The sequence below is a fragment of the Physcomitrium patens genome, chromosome 6 (assembly GCF_059467195.1).
Source record: "Physcomitrium patens ecotype Gransden chromosome 6, ASM5946719v1, whole genome shotgun sequence".
NCBI lineage: Eukaryota > Viridiplantae > Streptophyta > Bryopsida > Funariales > Funariaceae > Physcomitrium > Physcomitrium patens.
In genome coordinates this window covers 5185981-5205560 of record NC_143415.1, presented here as the reverse complement: position 1 = coordinate 5205560, position 19580 = coordinate 5185981, and the positions used below count along the sequence as shown (strand labels likewise).

At 32.6% G+C, this 19580-nt stretch overlaps 2 protein-coding genes across 10 annotated transcripts; one reads left to right on the top strand and one right to left on the bottom strand.

The window, feature by feature from the left end:
- Positions 1-2894: 2894 nt before the first annotated feature.
- On the bottom strand, positions 2895-4425 carry LOC112283298 (uncharacterized). Of its 4 annotated transcripts, none has more exons than XM_073534520.2 (3): positions 4220-4425; positions 3690-3778; positions 2895-3197 (listed from the first exon to the last, which is right to left on the bottom strand). In XM_073534520.2, the coding sequence occupies exons 1-2, from the start codon at positions 4408-4410 to the stop codon at positions 3691-3693; spliced, it is 279 nt and encodes a 92-aa protein (XP_073390621.2). In that variant the 5' UTR covers positions 4411-4425; the 3' UTR covers positions 2895-3197; position 3690. The 4 variants fall into 4 exon arrangements, with proteins under 4 accessions (XP_073390621.2, XP_073390622.1, XP_024377603.1 ...); XM_073534521.2 differs by having other exon boundaries at positions 4035-4333; XM_024521835.3 differs by having other exon boundaries at positions 4129-4333.
- An 11425-nt stretch (positions 4426-15850) lies between these two features.
- Positions 15851-19410, top strand: LOC112283756 (sulfite exporter TauE/SafE family protein 5). Of its 6 annotated transcripts, none has more exons than XM_024522856.3 (7): positions 15851-16065; positions 16345-16404; positions 16773-17576; positions 17700-17881; positions 18001-18126; positions 18360-18503; positions 18637-19410. In XM_024522856.3, the coding sequence occupies exons 3-7, from the start codon at positions 16835-16837 to the stop codon at positions 18943-18945; spliced, it is 1503 nt and encodes a 500-aa protein (XP_024378624.1). In that variant the 5' UTR covers positions 15851-16065; positions 16345-16404; positions 16773-16834; the 3' UTR covers positions 18946-19410. The 6 variants fall into 6 exon arrangements, with proteins under 6 accessions (XP_024378624.1, XP_090107156.1, XP_090107154.1 ...); XM_090251030.1 differs by having other exon boundaries at positions 15925-16065; positions 16682-17576; XM_090251028.1 differs by having other exon boundaries at positions 15925-16065; positions 16345-17576.
- The last annotated feature ends 170 nt before the right edge of the window (positions 19411-19580 follow it).

Genomic DNA, 19580 nt, shown 5'->3' with positions numbered 1-19580 from the left:
ATTATATAGGTTTCAAAATATTATTTCATATTTTAAAATTATTGAGATTATAAAAATTTTAAAATATATATATATATATATATATATATATATATTACAAACTTCAAAATTATATATAAAAATAAAATAAAATAAATAAAAAATATATTTTATACAGTATGATACTAAAGGCCAAAAATTCAATATTCTTACAATTCTTCATATTTATTATTTTTTATTACACAATATTACTTCTACTAAATTAATCCATACTAAATAATAAGCTTTACAAAGTTTTGGAAAAACAATAGAACAAATATGGTTCTATGGTGCCTAAGTTATATTTTTATTATATTATAAGTTATAATTGTGACAAGACAATATAATTTAATGGAGAGGAAGAAAGATGCAAGGAAAAGTAAAAGAAAAAAAAGCAAAAAGTATGATGTGTAAGTATTTCAATCATGAATTAAGAGTATTATTTTGTAGATTTTTTGTATGTAACTAATGTTGAATATTGCAAAGTCTCTTGTGCATAATGTAGTCACCTAGGTTAGCAATATTTAGCATAGATACAAACAAAAGTCCTTGAAGTTTCTTTGGACATACAAAAGATGTTGGTGTTGGCTCTCTTTCTAGCAAATTGATGGTATCCTCACCTTGATTGGCTTTGCATTAGTATATAAGCTTGATATTTTTTGTGATCCTTTAGTTCTTAACTATTTCTTCAATGAAATTGATTTTTGTAACTTTGCTTGTATGCTCAGAGAACTAGATGTGAAAAAAGTAATTCTTGATTACAACCAAAGAGATTTCATCTCAAGCCACAAATGGCAAAAACATTGTTTTTAGCTAGTCAATCTTATACAAGTTGAGCTTCTTGCATTCATCATAGTCAAGGGCATTTTGCAAATAAAAGTGTCAATAGTATCACTTGAATGCAATAATTATTCTTACATCTATAGAATAAATTTTAAAAGTTAAGTTTTAGGATGTGTACAAATTCTAAATAAGTATATATTACATCTTAATATATACTTATATAGATACTATAAAAGAACCAAGATCCAAATATCAAACTCTATTAGGCATTAATTCTATCTAAAATTTCTTGTATATTCTTTTTTTAGTTTTTAGAAACTTTAAAGAAGACAATTTTTTGTTTCTTACCTTGATCTACAAAAATTAAAATTTTTAAGTTGTTCAATCTTTGCTTTGAAAAGAAAAGAAAAGAAAAGAAAAACTAAATTAAATTTAAAATTTTATTATCTATTAAAAAATAAGAATCAAATAGTTGGTTTTTAGAAAATTATTAGAAAAGTTCTATAAGTAAAGCCAATAAAAGAAAAAATCATTTGTCATTATTTTTTTGAAAAATTATCATTTACACCCCTCAAATATGTTGAAATATAAAGAATATCCCTACATTCCTGATAATAGCAAATGTACCCCTCAAAATTTTGATAATAACAAAAATATCCTTGATTATGACAAGCTATCTCTAATTTGACAAAAGCTTCTAGATTCCATTACTTTTTTTTGTTTTATATGCAACACAAATCTAGTGCTTTTATGATGCATCTTGAATTTCTTGTTTGTTCTGCAGGCTCGGGCAGCTGCGGTTGCAACCCACAGCTTGCTTGTCATCCATCCTCTGTCCCTGCACACATTTGGATTTAGTTTAAGTATAAACAAAAAAATATACATTAACATGTAAAATTAATATATTATTTTGTTTTTGAGTTATACTCAAGGATTACAGAGACATACTTGTGATTTTTGTGAAAAGAAAAATTGGGATTTTAAATTTACTTTATAATTTTTATTGTTAGTATGTATGTATGAATATGTATGTATATGTATATATATATATATATATCTTTTTGATTTTGTAATTTGATGCCAGGTTACGAATTCGGCAGTCCAAGATTAGATCTCTCACATGTGAACATAACCCAAGGAAATTGGCAGAAAGCCATGTGTAAAAACTTTCCATAGCAACCATTTGAATGGCATGCGTATATACAATTTCAAAAAATAATATCAAAACTGAAAATAAACATCGTTAAGTCAAATCGAATTTGAACAATTTTACGTTATTACACATTTGCGTTTTCTACTACTAGATTCAATTGCACATTGATGCAAGCTTAACAGGAAGAGATACATTAAACGAAATGTTATCATTCACAAAATTGACCATTGACATTGTGATAAACAGTCTTTGCTTAAATCGAGTTCTGAGAAAACACAAATTCCAGATGTGCAATTGGCATTACACTACCTACATATAATCCATCATACAACACACAATATACTTCAGGTTTGTTTCAATAATGAAAATAGAGTTTGCGTAGACCAGCATGTCACTAAAACATGAATTGACAAGTTTTGACATGAACACTGATCAAGACATAGCACTCAAGTGCTCAGCAAACAAGCCAAAAACAAATCTAAAATAAAAACCCTTCACCGATGATAAATGATGCAGGTTGCTTTTACAACTTCTTATAATCAATACGTAGGCCAGTCTAAACGATGCGTGTCGAGCAGCCAAGGTTAACATCAGTAATAATGCAAGTACCTCCCTCTACACTCCACTGAGATATACAATAGGGGTGAAAAGTGAAAGTGGACCAAAACATCAATCCAATAGACACAATGGTAATTTAAATTATTGTAAAGTTAAAACCCCAAAAAAAGGCATCGCTGTTAGGTATAGCAAACACCAACAATCCTCCACGCGATTCTACAATCTCGACTACTAATTTTGTAAATTGTGTTAAGCATCATATTCTGATTCATAATATATCACTATTTTGAGCTTGACTTGAATATTTGGACATAAACATGAAATATATGATCCAATACAGAGTGCACATGACGTCAGATATAAACTGACGCAAAAGAGCAGCTTTTTAAGAAATCATAAATTGAAATGAAATCATAGAAACAATAACTATTGTCTCAGAGCCCAATCGAGCTTACGTACCATGTGTAAGATGTTGCTGGCATCCTAACTGTTGTAATCTTGTACAAGCCCAACGTAAACAAACGACTAAACTGTTTTTTTGACAAAGACAAAAAGTTAACTAAGCTTCCGAGGAGTAGGGTCAGGACCAACATCACGAGAGCCGGTGTTAGTATAAGGGCCCCTCATAATTGCTCCTGGTGACAGAGGTTTACTGGAGTCGATAATGGGCTTTGAATGCATCTTGCTGCAAATAAAATGCCAGTTTTTACTGATATGCATAATAGATTGGTAACCAGATTCTCATACGTGGGAACGGAAGTCTGCAATGTGGCAGAAGGGGAGAAAAGTTTCTCTCACAATTTAGTTCTAAGAACATGTAATTACAACATTCTCACAACTAAAGGCAGCTGCATATCTCGGCACTTAACAGTATTCAGGACAAGTACATAAGAATTTATTGGCTGCACACACTGCATGATGTAGTGAAGTTTTTCTTTCTACGATCAGGAAAAATGAGCTTTCTACCATAGATATTGTTAAAAATAGTAAAAAGAGCTCGGATCAATTTATTATACAAAAACTATATTAGTGATATATATAAATATTCATATTTTTCAAGATATTTTGAGACCACACTCTCCTTCTTGTGCGAAACTGCTGATTACGTGTCATCGAGGCACTCGTTTTATATGAGCAAATCACCAATTCCAAACAAAATCAATATTGGCATAATTACCTTAAAACAAGCGGGAACAAGAGACCCGCAGTTGCAAACGCCACGAGTCCGGATGCCACGATCGCATTCCGCCCCGGCATTTTGAAGCTCTGCAAGTGTAAATTCCGAATGAGTTCATAAAACCCTAAACCTCAATATGAACATTCAATTCATACAGTTCGTAAAAATCCTAAACTAATCACAAACCCAATACGCCTTGTTTCAAGATTTCAAGTCCCTCGGAACGAAAAACGGTCGATGTCCCAAAGAACAAACCTCTGGCATGTAACAGTCAAACCCAAGTAACAAAAACCCTAATTTATATGTACGAAAAGCCCTAAATTATATGAATGTGAAAAAACCCACAGGAATTCGAAACTAAAAACTGCGATGATGCAATCATGCAGCAAGCCAGCCAGCCAGCCACTGCGTCCAAATTCCTCAGTCATGAACCCTTCACCTCAGATTGAGAATCGCCTCTCGCCGCCGAATTGCGACAGTTTCAGGCGCCAATTGGTTCCTTTTGAGCAGAATTCACAGCTACTGCCTACCTGCGATGCAATCCATCACCACTGCGAGCCTCAATTAGGGTTTTCATCGAAGGAAATGCGCCACGCAGCTGAACGACTTCGAAATCTCGAGAGCGTCGAAATCTAAGCCTCCCTTGTGGTCCATCTGGAGAGGACGGGAACACTCGGGGAATACCAGGGTGAACTTGTTCCCGAGTTTCTACGTTCCCCATCGGCGTTACGTCACTGCCCTTGCGTGCTGACGTCTGCCCTAATAAAGCAAAAAAGGATTGCCAAGTCACTGGAACGGTGTCATGCTTGGTGTAGCGATTTAATTGATTGTTCCAAGAGCATGGAAAGTGGGTTTTATTAATATAAATTCCAGAAGCTTAGAAAGTAAAAAGTTTTACGCACTTTTTCAAAATCACTTTTATACATTAAACCTAATTCCAAAATACCATCATGTATTGAACCTAGTTCAAATTTTCTATTATACATTGAACCTGGCTCCAAATTGTTCAAATGACCTTATTTTACCTCCTTTTTGTTGACTATATTGACTTAATTTAGTAATTTCGAGAAGAAAGTGATATTTCTTTGTTTAGTAATCCACTTGCCAACTTAGTATGTCCAAAATTATGTTGTCTCTTCTTGGTTTATAGATAATTTCACCTTGTTAAATTACTATGGCGTTACATTGATAGATTTATTTTGAGTTTATTACATATTAGATTTTAAAATATTTAAAAAAAAAAAATGTTGAGTGTGATTTTTTCTGTCCAATTGGATATTTAAGCATGCTCAAGTGGTGTTGTCATGTTTTACACATGCCTAAGTGGCATTGTCATGTTCTTGACAAATGTCCAACAACAAATAATTTCTTATTGGAAGGAGGGTAATTCTAGAGTATATTATTTGTTGAAAAATCAAGAATTAATATTTTGATCTCATAAAAAGATCAAATCGACCAGAACTAATAATTTCTTACTCTGAAATAATAAGTCTCCTTTAAGTAGAAAAAGGACTTCTATTATTTGATTGCTTTCTGTTTTCTTTGTATATAAATTGATGTGGTTGTCATTAATATCTTTATTCAAGAAATCAGATATTTGTTGTTTTAAATTAATGTATTTTTTTTTAAAATAATTCTTTATACTTTGGTTTTTAAAGCACAATATCTAAAATATTTTATACAATTTTCAAAGGTTTTGGAGTACAACAAGATGACTTTTACATAAATAATCACAAAATTATCTATTTATTTTTAGGAATAGTGTTTATTAATGTTTTGATTTTTTGCAAGAAATCAAAAAATTATGATGACTCTATTAGAAATTCAAATAAATTATGTCTTGTGCAACATGTAAAATCTTCAATCATTTTATTAGGAATTAAAACTTAATAATATTCTATTGTTAACTGAATGCAACAAAAACTAAATTACCAATTTATTAAGGTAAATCACTAACTTAAACCAAATAGCATTTTTAATTTAATTTATGATATCATAGTTCAATACTTTGAAATAAACACACTTATATAATTGATTTTCAATTTTCATCATTGATTTTTTATAAAAATTATCATTATTTTATAAAATTGATATATTTACAAAATTTAAAGATATCAAATGTTGTAAGCACTTTCCTAGTAGTTTAAAATTCTTTTAAATATTATGTTGTAATAACTAGAATTTGCTACATACATGTTATTGAATGTCTTATTTAAAATATTCTATATAATTATTAAGATTTAAAATGATTCTACATTTATTTAAAGCAATACAACAATGTTATCATAGTTCAATCTCATTGTTTTTGTCTTGTTTCAGAAGTGAATAAATTAACTTACTTCTATTGTTGTATTTTGAAAGTTACAAACTACCCATCTTTAAACAAATAGTTTAATTTTTTAATATTAATTATTTCTTTAAAGAAAGCAATTATTCTTTTTATAGAAATTTTTATTTAAGATATAAGATAGTAGATTACCTTCTTTCAATTTGATTTGTGGATTTACTAAGTTGTTTGAAATCAAACAAAAAATCATGGATGTTATACTTCATAGAAATGAGAATAAGTTTGCAACTATCACGGATCTTCACGAGCTTCTTAATACTTTTAGGCTAGAAATTTCACATATCATCAATACCAACCACAAAAGCACTATTTCTATACCTATAAAAGAAGTCTAGAGTCTATGCTAAGAAATTGTGTAATTAAAGAAAACAAGTAGATTAGTCTCACAATCAAATTTAAGAAGTCTCAATTCTACAAGCATAAGGGATGCAAGGAGTAGTATGCCAAAGAAGTTTAATGGAAAAAAATCAAAATTTCAATAGTATCTATAATAAGTTAAGTTCTATTTAAAGTTACAATTTCAAATACCTTAATGAATTTACTCAAGTTGGATTTATAGGCGCCTTTCTATCTAAAAATGCTCTCTCTTAATTTGCACCTATTATGAAAAAAGATTCATGACTACTCTATCATTTGAATTCATTCTAGAAAGTATTTATGGCTATATTTGAAGAAGGTGATCAACAAAGGATAGTAAAGATCAAGCTTGTATTACTATAAGAAGGATCATCTTTAGCCACAATATATGCTATTAAATTCTAAAATCTTGCTTGCGATATGGATTGAAATAACAAAGATGTTATTAATTAGTTTTAATATGAGATGTAAGATAATGTCAAAGATTTATTGTTGATAATACCAAGAATACATTCATTAGAGAAATTTATTGCTCATGCTATTGTATGCAACAATTGACTTTTTGAAAGATGCCAAAAACAAAGATTTAATTGAATAAGTACAAATTATGTTATAGCAATACCTTCTAAGTTTTTGAAAGCTTATTTGTTTAGGCTAGAGCCTATGCAAATTGACATGGTATATTTTAAACTTCTTACTAAGCAAGAAAATACTTGTTGTCATCAAGAAGGTTTGTGCTTATATTATAGAGAATATAAGAATATTATTCTATATTATTTAAAAAAATAATATAATTAAAAAATAAAGAGTATGGTTGCTAAAGAGGACAAGGTATTGAAAAACGAGTTTTTCTAATAACAATAGGATCCATATGATTGAAATCTTATGTAATATTTAATAAAGGTTATATTCTCTCCTCACATTCTTCAACTTGTTTTATAATTGAAGTTTTTTTAAGACCAAAAAATTACAAAGTCTTAGCCTTATTAGATTCAAGAACCTCAATTTATTTTATAAATGAAGACTTTATCAAAAAATAAGATATATTTTTAATTTAAAAACCAAACTTGTGCATGTATAAGAAATAGATGGTTTTTTTATTATCTTTTGGAGATGTTATATATGAAATTGTTCCTTTAGATATAACAACTAGTGGTCATAATAGTTTAGTAATATTTAATGTGATTAAATTTCCATTTCATCTAATTATTTTAAGATTATCGTTGCTAAAAAAGTATAATCTTTAAATAAACTCAATTTTTCATAACTTTGATTTTTTTTACAGTTTATTTTAAGATTTTACTAAGCAAATAAAAATCTATAAGACCAACACATCCAAACCATTATTGATAAGTACAAAAGCTTTTATACATATTGCAAAAGAAAGGTTCAATTTTATTATATATATCTCATTTATTTTTTATAAAAAAATGATTTTAAGTAGTATTTCAAATCAATATTCAGATTATTAAGATATTTTAAAAAAATGTAGATATTCTTCAAGCGTATTGTTCCTATGATTGTTCTATTGATCTTCAAAAAAGAGTTCAATTACCATTCAAACCAATTTATAGCTCATCACAAGATAAATTAGCTACACTCAAGGAGTATATTGATGAAAATTTGGCTAAGAACTTCATATGATATAGTAAATCTCTAGTTAGGGCTCTTAAATTATTTAAGAAGAAAAAAGATGGATCTCTCTAGATATTTGTGAACTATTAAAGACTCAATGAAATAACCATCAAGAATAGATGTCTTCTATCTTTGATTTCAAGACTTTTTGATTAATTAAATCAAGAAAAGATATATATAAAAATAGATCTATAATAAGTATATAACTTCATATACATTAAAAAAAGAGGTAAATCAAAAATTATATTTTGAATCACGTATGGATATTTTGAATATTATGTCATATCTTTTAGACTCACAAATGCAGCAGATGCTTTTCAACATCTAATAAATGATATTTTTTTGAGTTTCTTGATGATTTTTTTATCTATTATTTAGATGAAATCTTAATTTATTTGAAGAATATAAAAAAATATAAATTTTATATTTTTCATGAGTTATAAAAACTAAGAAATGCTAGATTATATACTAAGATAGAAAAGTGTGTATTTCATACTACTCAAGTTGACTTCCTAAGATACATCATTTTAAGCAATGGTCTTATGATAGATTCTAAGAAGGTCTAGAATATCATAGATTGAAAGATATAAAAAATAATTAAAGATGCATAATATTTTTTAGGATTTGTGAATTATTATCAAATTTTCATCAAAAACTTTTTTCAAGTTGTGGCTCTTTTTACATATCTCATATTTAAATGCAAACTTGAGTGGAGTAAAGAAGTTGAAATATCTTTTGAAGTCTTCAAGTCAACAATTTTTTTTTATACTAATCTTGTATTGTGTCAATTTTTAAGGCATTTTTTTTAAAACAAATGCAACAAACTTTATTATGGACACAATTTTGTAACAAATAAAAATAGATGAAAAGTTCTACCTAATAGATTTCTATTCCAAGAAATTATCAATAGTCAAGATTAGTTACAAGATCCACAATAAAGATCTTTTTGCAATTATGAATTTATTTTAAAAATAGTTTCATTATCTAAATATGCCTTAAGTCTAATTATTATATATAAAAATTATAAGAATCTCGAATATTTTATGTCAGCACGTATTTTAAATCATTGCCAAGCCTATTAGAGCATTTTTTTATTAAAATTTGATTTCAAGATTACTTATCAATTCAAAAAACAATAAGGTTTGTGAAATGCCATCTCTAAAATACTTATCTTATACCAAAAGAAAGAAATATAATTTTTAAACATTAAAAATAATTATTTTGAAGTGAAAGTATTTTTATCTTTAGGTAATGAAATGACATTGACTATTAATTCAATCTTTGTCAATCAAGTTCAATCAAGTATATTTTCTTATTCATGATATTAAAAATAATTCTTCTAAATCTCATGATTCTTTTAAGTCTAAGTTCAAAAATAATCTATTCTATTTTGAGAGACGATTATATATTTGAAAAGGTGAAGTACAATTATGTGTTTTTTAAGCTTATCATAATTTTTCAAAAACTGGATATTTTGAATACAATAAGATTTTTGAGCTAATATCAAGAGATTTTTGGTGGCCTCAAATGTAGAAGGTGGTTAAAGACTTTATATAATCAAGTGATACTTGTTCAAGTTTCAAAACTCCTTGTTATTGACCTTATGGACTTCTTCAACCATTATCTATTTCAAAACAGCTCTAATTTTTTGTTTATATGGATTTTATCACAAATCTATTAGTTTCATGTTTTTATGATTAAATATTTGTGATATTAGATCATTTTACTAAGATGATATATTTTGTACTATATACAAAATCTATCACAAGCAAAGAAATAGCTAAATTATTTTTTGACAACATCTATCATTATCATGAATTATTCAAAGATATTATATTAGATATGAAGATTTAATTTATATTAAGATTTTGAAGAATTATTTTTACAATTCTAAAGATCAATATAAAGCTATCTTTGGCTTTTTATCTTCAAACTAATAGATAGATAAAGTGCATAAGCTAAGTTTTAGAGTAATATTTAAAGAATACCATCAACTACCAATAAAATGATTAAACAACTCTTTTGCTATTAGTAGAGTTTGCTCATAGTAATATGATACATTCTTCTATGCAACAAATATCTTTTTTTATTTTATATGGTTATCATTCACAACTTGATGCTGTTGACTTTTCAAAAGTTGATAATCTTGCAATAGAAGATTTGAAAAATTATTTATTTAAGCTATATAGAATAATGAAGGTATAGTTTAAAAAAACTCAAGAATGTCAAAAGACCAATGTGGATGCCTATAGTAAGGAAAAACCTCAATTTTATATTAGCAATAAAATATGATTACTTTGTTACAATATCAAGACTATCTACCTTTATAAAAAATTGGATTATTATAAGCTTCCACCATTTTTTATTTGTAAAGAAGGTAATTTTATTATTTATTGATTATATCTATTGGAGACTATGAAGATTCATCTCATATTCCATGTATCTCTTCTTGAGCTATATAAGATAGTAAATATCTTTAAAAAAAGTCAAATGCCACCTCTTTCTATAGAAGTAGATAATAATTAAAAGTTTGAAGTAAAAAGAGCCTTAGATTCAAGGCAACACCAAAACAAATTCAAATATGTTATTCATTGGTATAAATATGATATTAATGAATGCTCATGGGAGCTAGGAAAGAATCTTGCAAATACAATAAAGAAGGTTGAGGCTTTTCATTAAAAACATCCATCAAAATCAAGTTAAAATATAATAAAACTTTGTTATAAAAAAAAACAAGATTTAGAGAAGATAGCATTTTACTTTTTATTATTATTTGTAGTTTTTGTATATTTATGGCATTAAAGAAATAGAGAACCATCAACCAAAAAATTCAACTCAAAAGCTATTGTTTGTTGACTTATTAGATAAGACATTGCAATTATCACAACCTTCAAGACGATGTAATCAAGATGAAGATCTTAAAGAATATATATATATATATATATATATATATATATTAAATAGATGGTAAGATATAACGTGTTTGATATTACAACCTTGGAAGAGGCTTCTAATGTTTGGTGATTTTATTAGAAGTACAAATCACTCCTCATAGTATTTCAATTTTTTTATTTAAATGGAGTTATGAAAGCCTCAACAACAATCAAATAATATGGTAGTATCCTATTCTAGTATGGAATAATATTAATGCCTGAGATGATCTATCAACCATCTTCAAAGAAAACAAAGATTAGAATATGTGAGAAATACAATTTGCCACATCTTGGATTTCCTCAATATATGATGCTTGCTTCTCATGGAACACATTTGTAGAAGAAGGAATAATATTAAAATTATATATATATATATATATATATATTCCAATAATTATTTATATAATTAAGTAGAAGTAGGTAAAAGTAAATTATTATATAATTATATAATTTTTTATAGAAAAGCTTCTTAAAAACTTGATAGATGTGACTTTGACTTTACTTGTATTTGTAGTTAATTGATAGATTAAAAATTAATAAATTAGCCATGTGTCATACATGTTGGTAGCTTATGGAATAAGCTAACTATATGACATACATATAGAAAAATTGTCTTACAAGTTAAGACATGTGTCTTACAAAGTCAACACATATTAGGAATCTTAGAAAACCTCGCCATATAGCTCTTAGTTACATAATATATATAGAAGCAAGCTTGAAACCTTCTTCACTATTGTCAACACTTTTCTTATTCTTAGTCTAGTTTCAAAAATCTATATTCTTTTTGTCTTTGATAATAGAAATTTTAGTTTAATATTATATTATCTTTTAGTAGTTCTTTAGTCTTTTGAGTAATACAAGGATATATTCATCTTTATTATTTATTATTGTATTAAATAGATATATTTATATATTATAATAATATATTTATAAAATATTATATTGTACTAAATTAATTGATAAAAAATATTAATATTAAATATATTATAAAAAATTACTACAAATTCTAAAAATAATATTTTATAAATAATTAAAATTTTAAATATTACATGTGTTAAAATATATGTAAAAAATATAAATATAAAAATATTGGTAAATTATTGTAATTGGTATTTTTTGAATATATATATGTATATATATATATATATTTATATAATTTTCTTTAATTATTTTCATTAATTCATTTTATTTTTTATTTTTTATTTTTTAAAAATATTTTTTAAAAAAAATCTATCATGATAAATTTATTTCATATATATATATATATATATATATATATATATATATCTATTATAAAAGACATCTTGGATATGAATTAAAGAAACAAAGAAGCATTTTGATTGGTTGTTTAGAAGGAAACTTTAAGAAATTGGAAAATGCATAATAATTGATACCTTAAGTATCTTCAAGAACTAAGTTGTTGAGACCTAATAATGGCTTTTTTATCTATCAAACTAATCAATGCTAAGATGTAAAGTGTTACGCTTGCTTCTCTTTGCATCCACCATTGTACTTTGTTTTAAGTTAAAATCCATCATCCTCCCTTTCTTGCAAGTTTTGAAGCCATTTTTGCATTAAATTAGAAGATTGCATTTGCAGACATGATAGATCTATATGGATTAGAAAAACATGTATATATATAGGATTTGAGGCAATTAGTACAAGTTAAATGACATGTATTAATAATCAAAAGTTTGGTGGTTATGATATATTGGTAGTTCAATGAATGTAGAGTGGAGGTTGTAAATCTCTAATCATTATATTTTATTTACTATTTTAATTCTATTTATTTATTTATTTATTTGCTTTATTCATGTATGTGAGTGCCATTGCTGCTCATAAGGTTCACCTTTGTCAAGACTTATTTTATTATTTTTGTAGCTCTATATTGATTTTGATTTGTAAATTGGTGATCAAATTAGTTTTAGAGTCGGTGCCTACAAAGTCTATTCTTTCAAGTCCTCTAAGTGCCAAATGATTGCCTTGCATGCATACTTTAAAGCCAATTAGAAACCCCTACATGGATTGCTACTAACATGTATTGCTACTAACATGGATTGCTACTGAAAATAATGAAGACAAAAACATCACAATAATGTAGTTTATTCCAAAGTTTTTTTTTTTTTTTTTTTTTTTTTTTTAACGTAGCTATTTAAGTTGTTTTAGTATATAAAAATTATGTTTGCCAATTACACAAAAGAAACATAAATGGTTCTATTGTTATGCATTTCTTCTTTTTCTTTTCAAAAAAATTAAATAAATCTTGGTCAATATTTCTTTAGGAGTCATCAATTTTTGACTTAGCAACCACAAATTAAACTTTTGCAGCTTTTTGTGGCCAACAACATGGATTATCACTAATATATATATATATATATATATATGGATGTGTGTGTGTATATATATATATATATATATATATATACATATATATTAGACAATAAACTTGTTGTGTTATCTACGAAAGCTCATTGATGTAATGTATCAAGTGATTGTAATAAATATTTTGATAAATTATAATAATGTTGTACATGAATATACATATACCCACTTTTTCATGCAAAGGTTTTTAATTTTTACATGCAAGAGGCCTTCAAAGCAGCACCAGCTTGTTTGACCAATGGCTTCAATGGGTTTTCCACACTTCAGTGGTCCCAAATGAGCACCACCCCCTGCAAAATCATTCACCCATAGTGTAGTGTAAGTTCCAGTGCCTGCTTAGCATAGGCGACCATTTACAAATGTAACATGCCTATCCTCCCATTAACTGTACATCATGGTCAGAGCCTGATCCCAACGGTGGTCAAAGGAATCCCAGATTTTGTCCCTGTCTGAGAAAGAATTGTAAAAAATTGCATCGTTAAGAGAATAATTCGGTTACTTCGCATCATATCAAGTATACCCATATTTTACTCCAGCCTCTATTAGATATGCCTCACAATCATTCAATGATAACAAAAAAGACCCGAGAAATTCTCACTGTTACTCAGGCATGTAATAAAAGGCAGCAACAACAAATGACTCATGTTCACAACACACCCATGTGCCCCACTGCCAAACAATGGCCGCCACTACGACAGATCCGCCTGGAATCGCTAGGAGCCCGCACGACGTACCTGGCCAGAATCGCATCAATATCGCACGACAAATTCCGGCTGAAATTGTCTCCCCGATGGAGTACAGCAAGAGGGCAATCCAATCGAAGTTTCCTACGGCGTGTCCGAGACCTGGACACGCCTCGAGATGGGGGTTCAGGCAACGCATCAGCGGTGAAGCAGCGAGTGGCTTCGGTAATATACCGCGGGGAAGACGACGAGCAGCCGCTGATGCTGAACGCTGCCGCGCACATCGCCGCTGCCGCCGTTTCAGCGTCACTGCGGAGTGAACAGAAGAGCACATTACGCTGCGCTTCGGGTTGCGTCGTGCTCCCTGCGTTTGGTGATCGCAGAGACACACAACACGAATTCCTCTGGAGACTGGATACCATTATTCAATTGCAGGTTTAATCGACGCTGTGTCACTGCACTTTCTGTGCTGATGGCCATAACGATGTGGCATGAAATCTGGATTTGGGAGTGAGTAGTGTGTGCGCTGCTGCGGCTGCTGCAACTGTAGTGATTTGGCACATGCGGATTTGATGAATTGCTTCACAAGGCAGTACTAGATTCCATCCGAACCCGCTTCATTCGTACTCATGACGTATTTACTATCTTTAAGCGCTGCCAGATTAGGTTTGTCGTCAGGATACAGTCATAGCGGGATAAGGGGGTCGGGTATTGGGTACTTTTAAAGTATCGAGGTTGATACTTCGAAGATATCGAGGACAAAAGAGCAGAAGCAGAAAAACGAGGTGGGTTTGAAACAGTTACGTCGACATTTGACAAAAAAGTAACTTCTGGGTGAGCTTTTTCCGGTGAGAGTCATGAGATGTGAAAAAATGCTTGGATATAAATATATTTTTTTACAGGGGGGTGGAGAATGTGAGTGATGTCAGATTCGGCCAGTTGTGGTGTATGATCCAATCGCTGGACGTCCCAATTTTATTGGGTCTGCATTAACCTCCAGAAATTGTTCCTCGAAGGTGGACAGGCTGACAACCATCTTCGATATTCACGCGCAGTGCCTGATTACGATGAACACAGGCAGTTTGGATTTTTTCATCGGGTGTTGGATGGGCAACTAATCTCGCATGACCGTGACGAAATCGCTAACAAATTTGTAAATAAAGAATTTTGGTTGAGATTAGCAAAATCAAAACCAGGGTTTAGTCACGTGAGGATGGAGAATATCACCCAGCTCACCCACAGCTCGTCGAGTAGAATTTTACTTCTGCGCTGTAGATCTAATTTTACTGTTGCACATAGATTTTCTTTTTGTATATATTTTTTTTATTCATTTTGTTATCGAGGTGCTCCCCACTCGGCGAAATGTCATAAGATTTCTACCAAGGGCTTTTGCTTTCGGATGCCTACCAGGGAGAATTTTTATTTAGGTTTATATTCGTTAGCCTGCAGCAAATTAAATTCTCGCTGATCCGTGCAAATTCGGAAGAGATAAGATGCGTGACGTTGAGGACCTGAGGGGTTGGGTTTGTAAGGTCCGTGGCATCTGTCAGTCGAGGCATATGTCGATATGAAATGTTTTACGGATGTGTGGTATTTCCAGCTCATCGCTGTCGGATATCAACGTCGAGGTCCGCTCAGGTTAATTGCCAGTTGCAGGGCTTCTAATCGCGGCCGCGCGAGTGGTGAACCGCGCCTCGAGGGGCACTTTTTCCTCAGGGATTTTTTTTTTTTTTTTTTTTTTTTTTTGTCGCTATAGCAACTCTGGCAATTGGGTTTTTTTAATTTTGTTCCTGACCTTGGTGCGTGGAGCGCGTGTGATCGAAGGATCACACTGAATCGTCCTTAGCCCTTCTCCTCAAGCATGTACCGGAAAGACGAGTTAGAAGAGTTTGATTGTCGCAACACCCTCAGCCTTGCACGTGGACCAGACCCAGAAGGTGGTGGGGAATCTGGGATGCAGTTCTGTCCGTGTGTCAATTCAAAAGTAGGATTCGAACTTGCGCTTGGTGGGGTGTTGCAGTCACCAATTTGGTCTTAAGGTCGTTTTTATTTGCACCCCTTTCTTTTTGTAGTTTGTGTAATTTCCAATTTTCATTTTCTCTTTTTCATTTCGAGGTTTTTTGTGAACGCGGCAGCTGAAGACTACAGCATCCTAAGTTTGAGGATAAGCGGAAACTAACCTATCCTTTACAGCTTTGCTCCCATGCGCTTAAAGAACTAAGAATTTCTGGAATTGTCGAGAAGTTATTGTTTCATGAGCCCGAAAACGTGTTCTCGCCTTGCCTGAGTCGATCATTCTTTTCCCCCTTGACGTGCAGTGTCGTATGTCTGTTGTCATCGTCGGAACGAGCAAGAACAACGTCCGCAGTCCTGTTGAAGTAAGTTGCGTTGATTTCTTTTGCGGTGCTTTTGTGGGAGGTGATGAGGACGAGCTTGTGCATTTGGGAGGTTTGGGTTTCTCTGGGTTTGGACCTTGTGAAGCTCTCGTGTGTTTTGTAGTTTACTTTTTCCTTCAACAACCCCCCCCCCCCCCCTTATTTTTTGGTGCTTCAAGGTCTAGCAAAGATAGCGACGAATTTCGAATTTCGATCCTCCACAGTGCATGTGATCCTTCTATGTTATAGTTTTGTGGATTCTCTTGTTGGGTGCGTGAAGGATGCGTGCAGCCTGACCGAGACTTTGCAAGGCACACCACAATTGGAAGAAGCTTAGTCCCACCTTAAAGCTATCTGAACACTTTTTGCAGATATCTTGTTGCAAGCTCTCCGTGAGAAGCTACATTGACAGCATAGTGATTTTTTGTTGAAAATGCTTCGGCTGCGTGATGCGTGGCTTTTGACTGCCCTTCTGCTTTTGGGAAGCGCGATTTCTGTGCACTGCCTGGATCATGTCCAACCTGAAGAGACCTCGGCGACTAGCCACGAATACCTCGTCGCAAGTTTAGGGTCTTACGTACACAAGTCTTTAGAAGCCTGGGAAAGGGTGAGGCCATACGTTTTCGGTGGGTTGGGAGACGATGTTAAGCCATCGGAATGGCCCGAGCTTAAGCCAGGATGGCGAGTGAATTCTGCTGTAATTCTCTTGTTCATTGGAGCTGCGATATGCAGCGCTGGTGGGATCGGTGGCGGTGGATTGTTCATTCCCGTCTTCAACTTGCTGCTGTTATTTGACCCTAAAACCTCTGCTGCATTGTCCAACTTCGTCATATTAGGGGGCTCCGTGGCCAACTTGATATGGAACCTGCCGCAGCGACACCCATCACTTCCCCACAAGTCGGCAATCGATTACGATGTGGCTCTGATTCTGCAGCCGAACATGCTGCTGGGTATTAGCATCGGCGTGATTTGCAACGTAATGTTTCCGGGGTGGTTGATTATCGTCCAGCTTGCGCTGATTCTGGGCTTCATCACCACGCGGAGCTGGAAGAACGGAATAAAGCGGTGGAGGATCGAGTCCCAATTGGCTGCTCTGAAGAGTGAGAACGGCGAGGATACGATGGAAAGAGGAGAGGAAGGCGCTGAGAAGCAGAACCTCATCAGGGCACTTTCAGGTACTCAGCTCCATCTCTCTCCTTTGTGCCTCAAGTTTACCATTATTTACGACAGCATTATTATAAAATTTGTTCGAAAATGTGTATTAACTGTTTCAGTGCCGTACCCACATGCGTATGCAGCTGAGGAAGCCAATGCAGAATCTGAGGGGCCACTGGAATCAGACAATTTGCATGCACCGTTACTGGCTCCGGTGAAGACTCCCTTGGAGCCGTCTTGTTTGGGGAGCAAAGTCATGTGTCTTGGACTTGTGTGGGTGGCGTTTTTTGTAATTCAATTGCTTCGAGGCGGCAAAACAACTGAGGTATAAGAGGTTTTTCTTTGCCAACCATATTCTCTGCGATCTTTGTCTGGTTTTAACTGTTCGAAAATCATATGTAGTTGTTTGTCATGCGCTTGACTGAAGATTTGCATCCTTCTCAGGGTATTTTGCCTCTGAAGAGCTGTGGCGTCGGATACTGGCTGCTGACATTGACGCAGATACCATTGGCGTGTTTCGTCACGCTGTGGACAGCTTTCCGGCACACTCAGTGCTCCTCCGATAAACAGGTGAGCATCGATCAATGAATCTTTGTGCTTGGAATCAACCAAACACCCTCCTCAATCATCAATGGTTCTGTCACAGTATTTCCTTAGTTACCGGCTGTGTGAAGTCAAAAGTCCACCTCATGGTTTTTGAATCCTCTTGTCTAACCAAAACGGGGAACTTCCAAGTTTCATTGCAAACCGTCTGATGCTGTAAATAATACTCAGAACATGAAATGGGATGTGTGCCGGGACAGGACCAAGGAGAAATAACCAGACACCGCGCTTTGACGGTATTCCCAGGCATGGCGTTGGTGGCGGGCTTGTGGGGGGGCATGTTGGGCATTGGTGGTGGCATGTTCATGAATCCACTTCTCATCGAAGCAGGAGTGCATGTACAGGTAGCCACTTCGAACACACGCAATACTCTTTTCTTCCTGTCTTTTGTGTTCAGAGCTTTGAGCAGCCTTTTTTCTGATTCAACCCCAGTTCGAAGTTGCTAAACCATTGGGGGCTGCATGTGGAATTCGCCAGGTTACAGCCGCAACGACTGCATTCATGGTATTCTTTTCGTCATCGCTATCCGTTGTAGAGTTTTGGCTCCTGGGACGCATCCCCGTAGACTTTGCAATCGTCTTCTCGTCGATCTGCTTCGTGGCATCCCTGATTGGACTGACCGTGGTGCATCATGCCATTTCCAAGTACGGGCGAGCTTCCATCATCGTTTTCTCAGTGGCCATCGCCCTGGGCATTAGTGCTGTCATGATGGCAGGCTTTGGGAGCCTGAATGTGTACAGGCAGTACAAAGATGGGGCCTACATGGGCTTCCACACACCATGTTGATAACCAAAGCCTCCTTATCTTAGACGCGTCTGAAGCCTCACCAGCTGATCACTGAAATCAGTTGCTGTCTTTCAACATACCGTTGGAGAGCTTCAACGCTTTGAGCCATCACCGTGGTAATATCTCATTACCGAGTCACTTTTCGAAAAGTGAGGGATATGTTCTCAACTATATTACTCTGACGAACCCAGGTTCTTCATTGCTCCATTGTTGGAGTGTTTTGTCTCTGCAATAACTGATTGACGATTAGCTCAATGAGTATCATTTCCTACGCTTGCCAGGAAATGACTGGCGGCCGGTGGACATTGATTGCTGAATGTTAACATAATTATTAACATGTGTAGCTGTTCTCATTAAACTTAGTAGGATCCATTCTGTACTCTGAGCAGGTAATTTGTCCTCTTACATTAAATACAGTATGCACTTGCAACAAATAAAAGTAAGATAAACTATTTGCCAATCAAACATGATTTTCATGACTTTGAAAATAATTATTATGATCCTAATATAACAATAGGATTAATTTTTTCTATTGTATATTATTTGAATATGCAAGATCATATGAAGTTTCTTAAGATCAAAATATTTACAAGCTTTGTAAATTTTATAGATTTTTTATACAATATAAGTGTGAT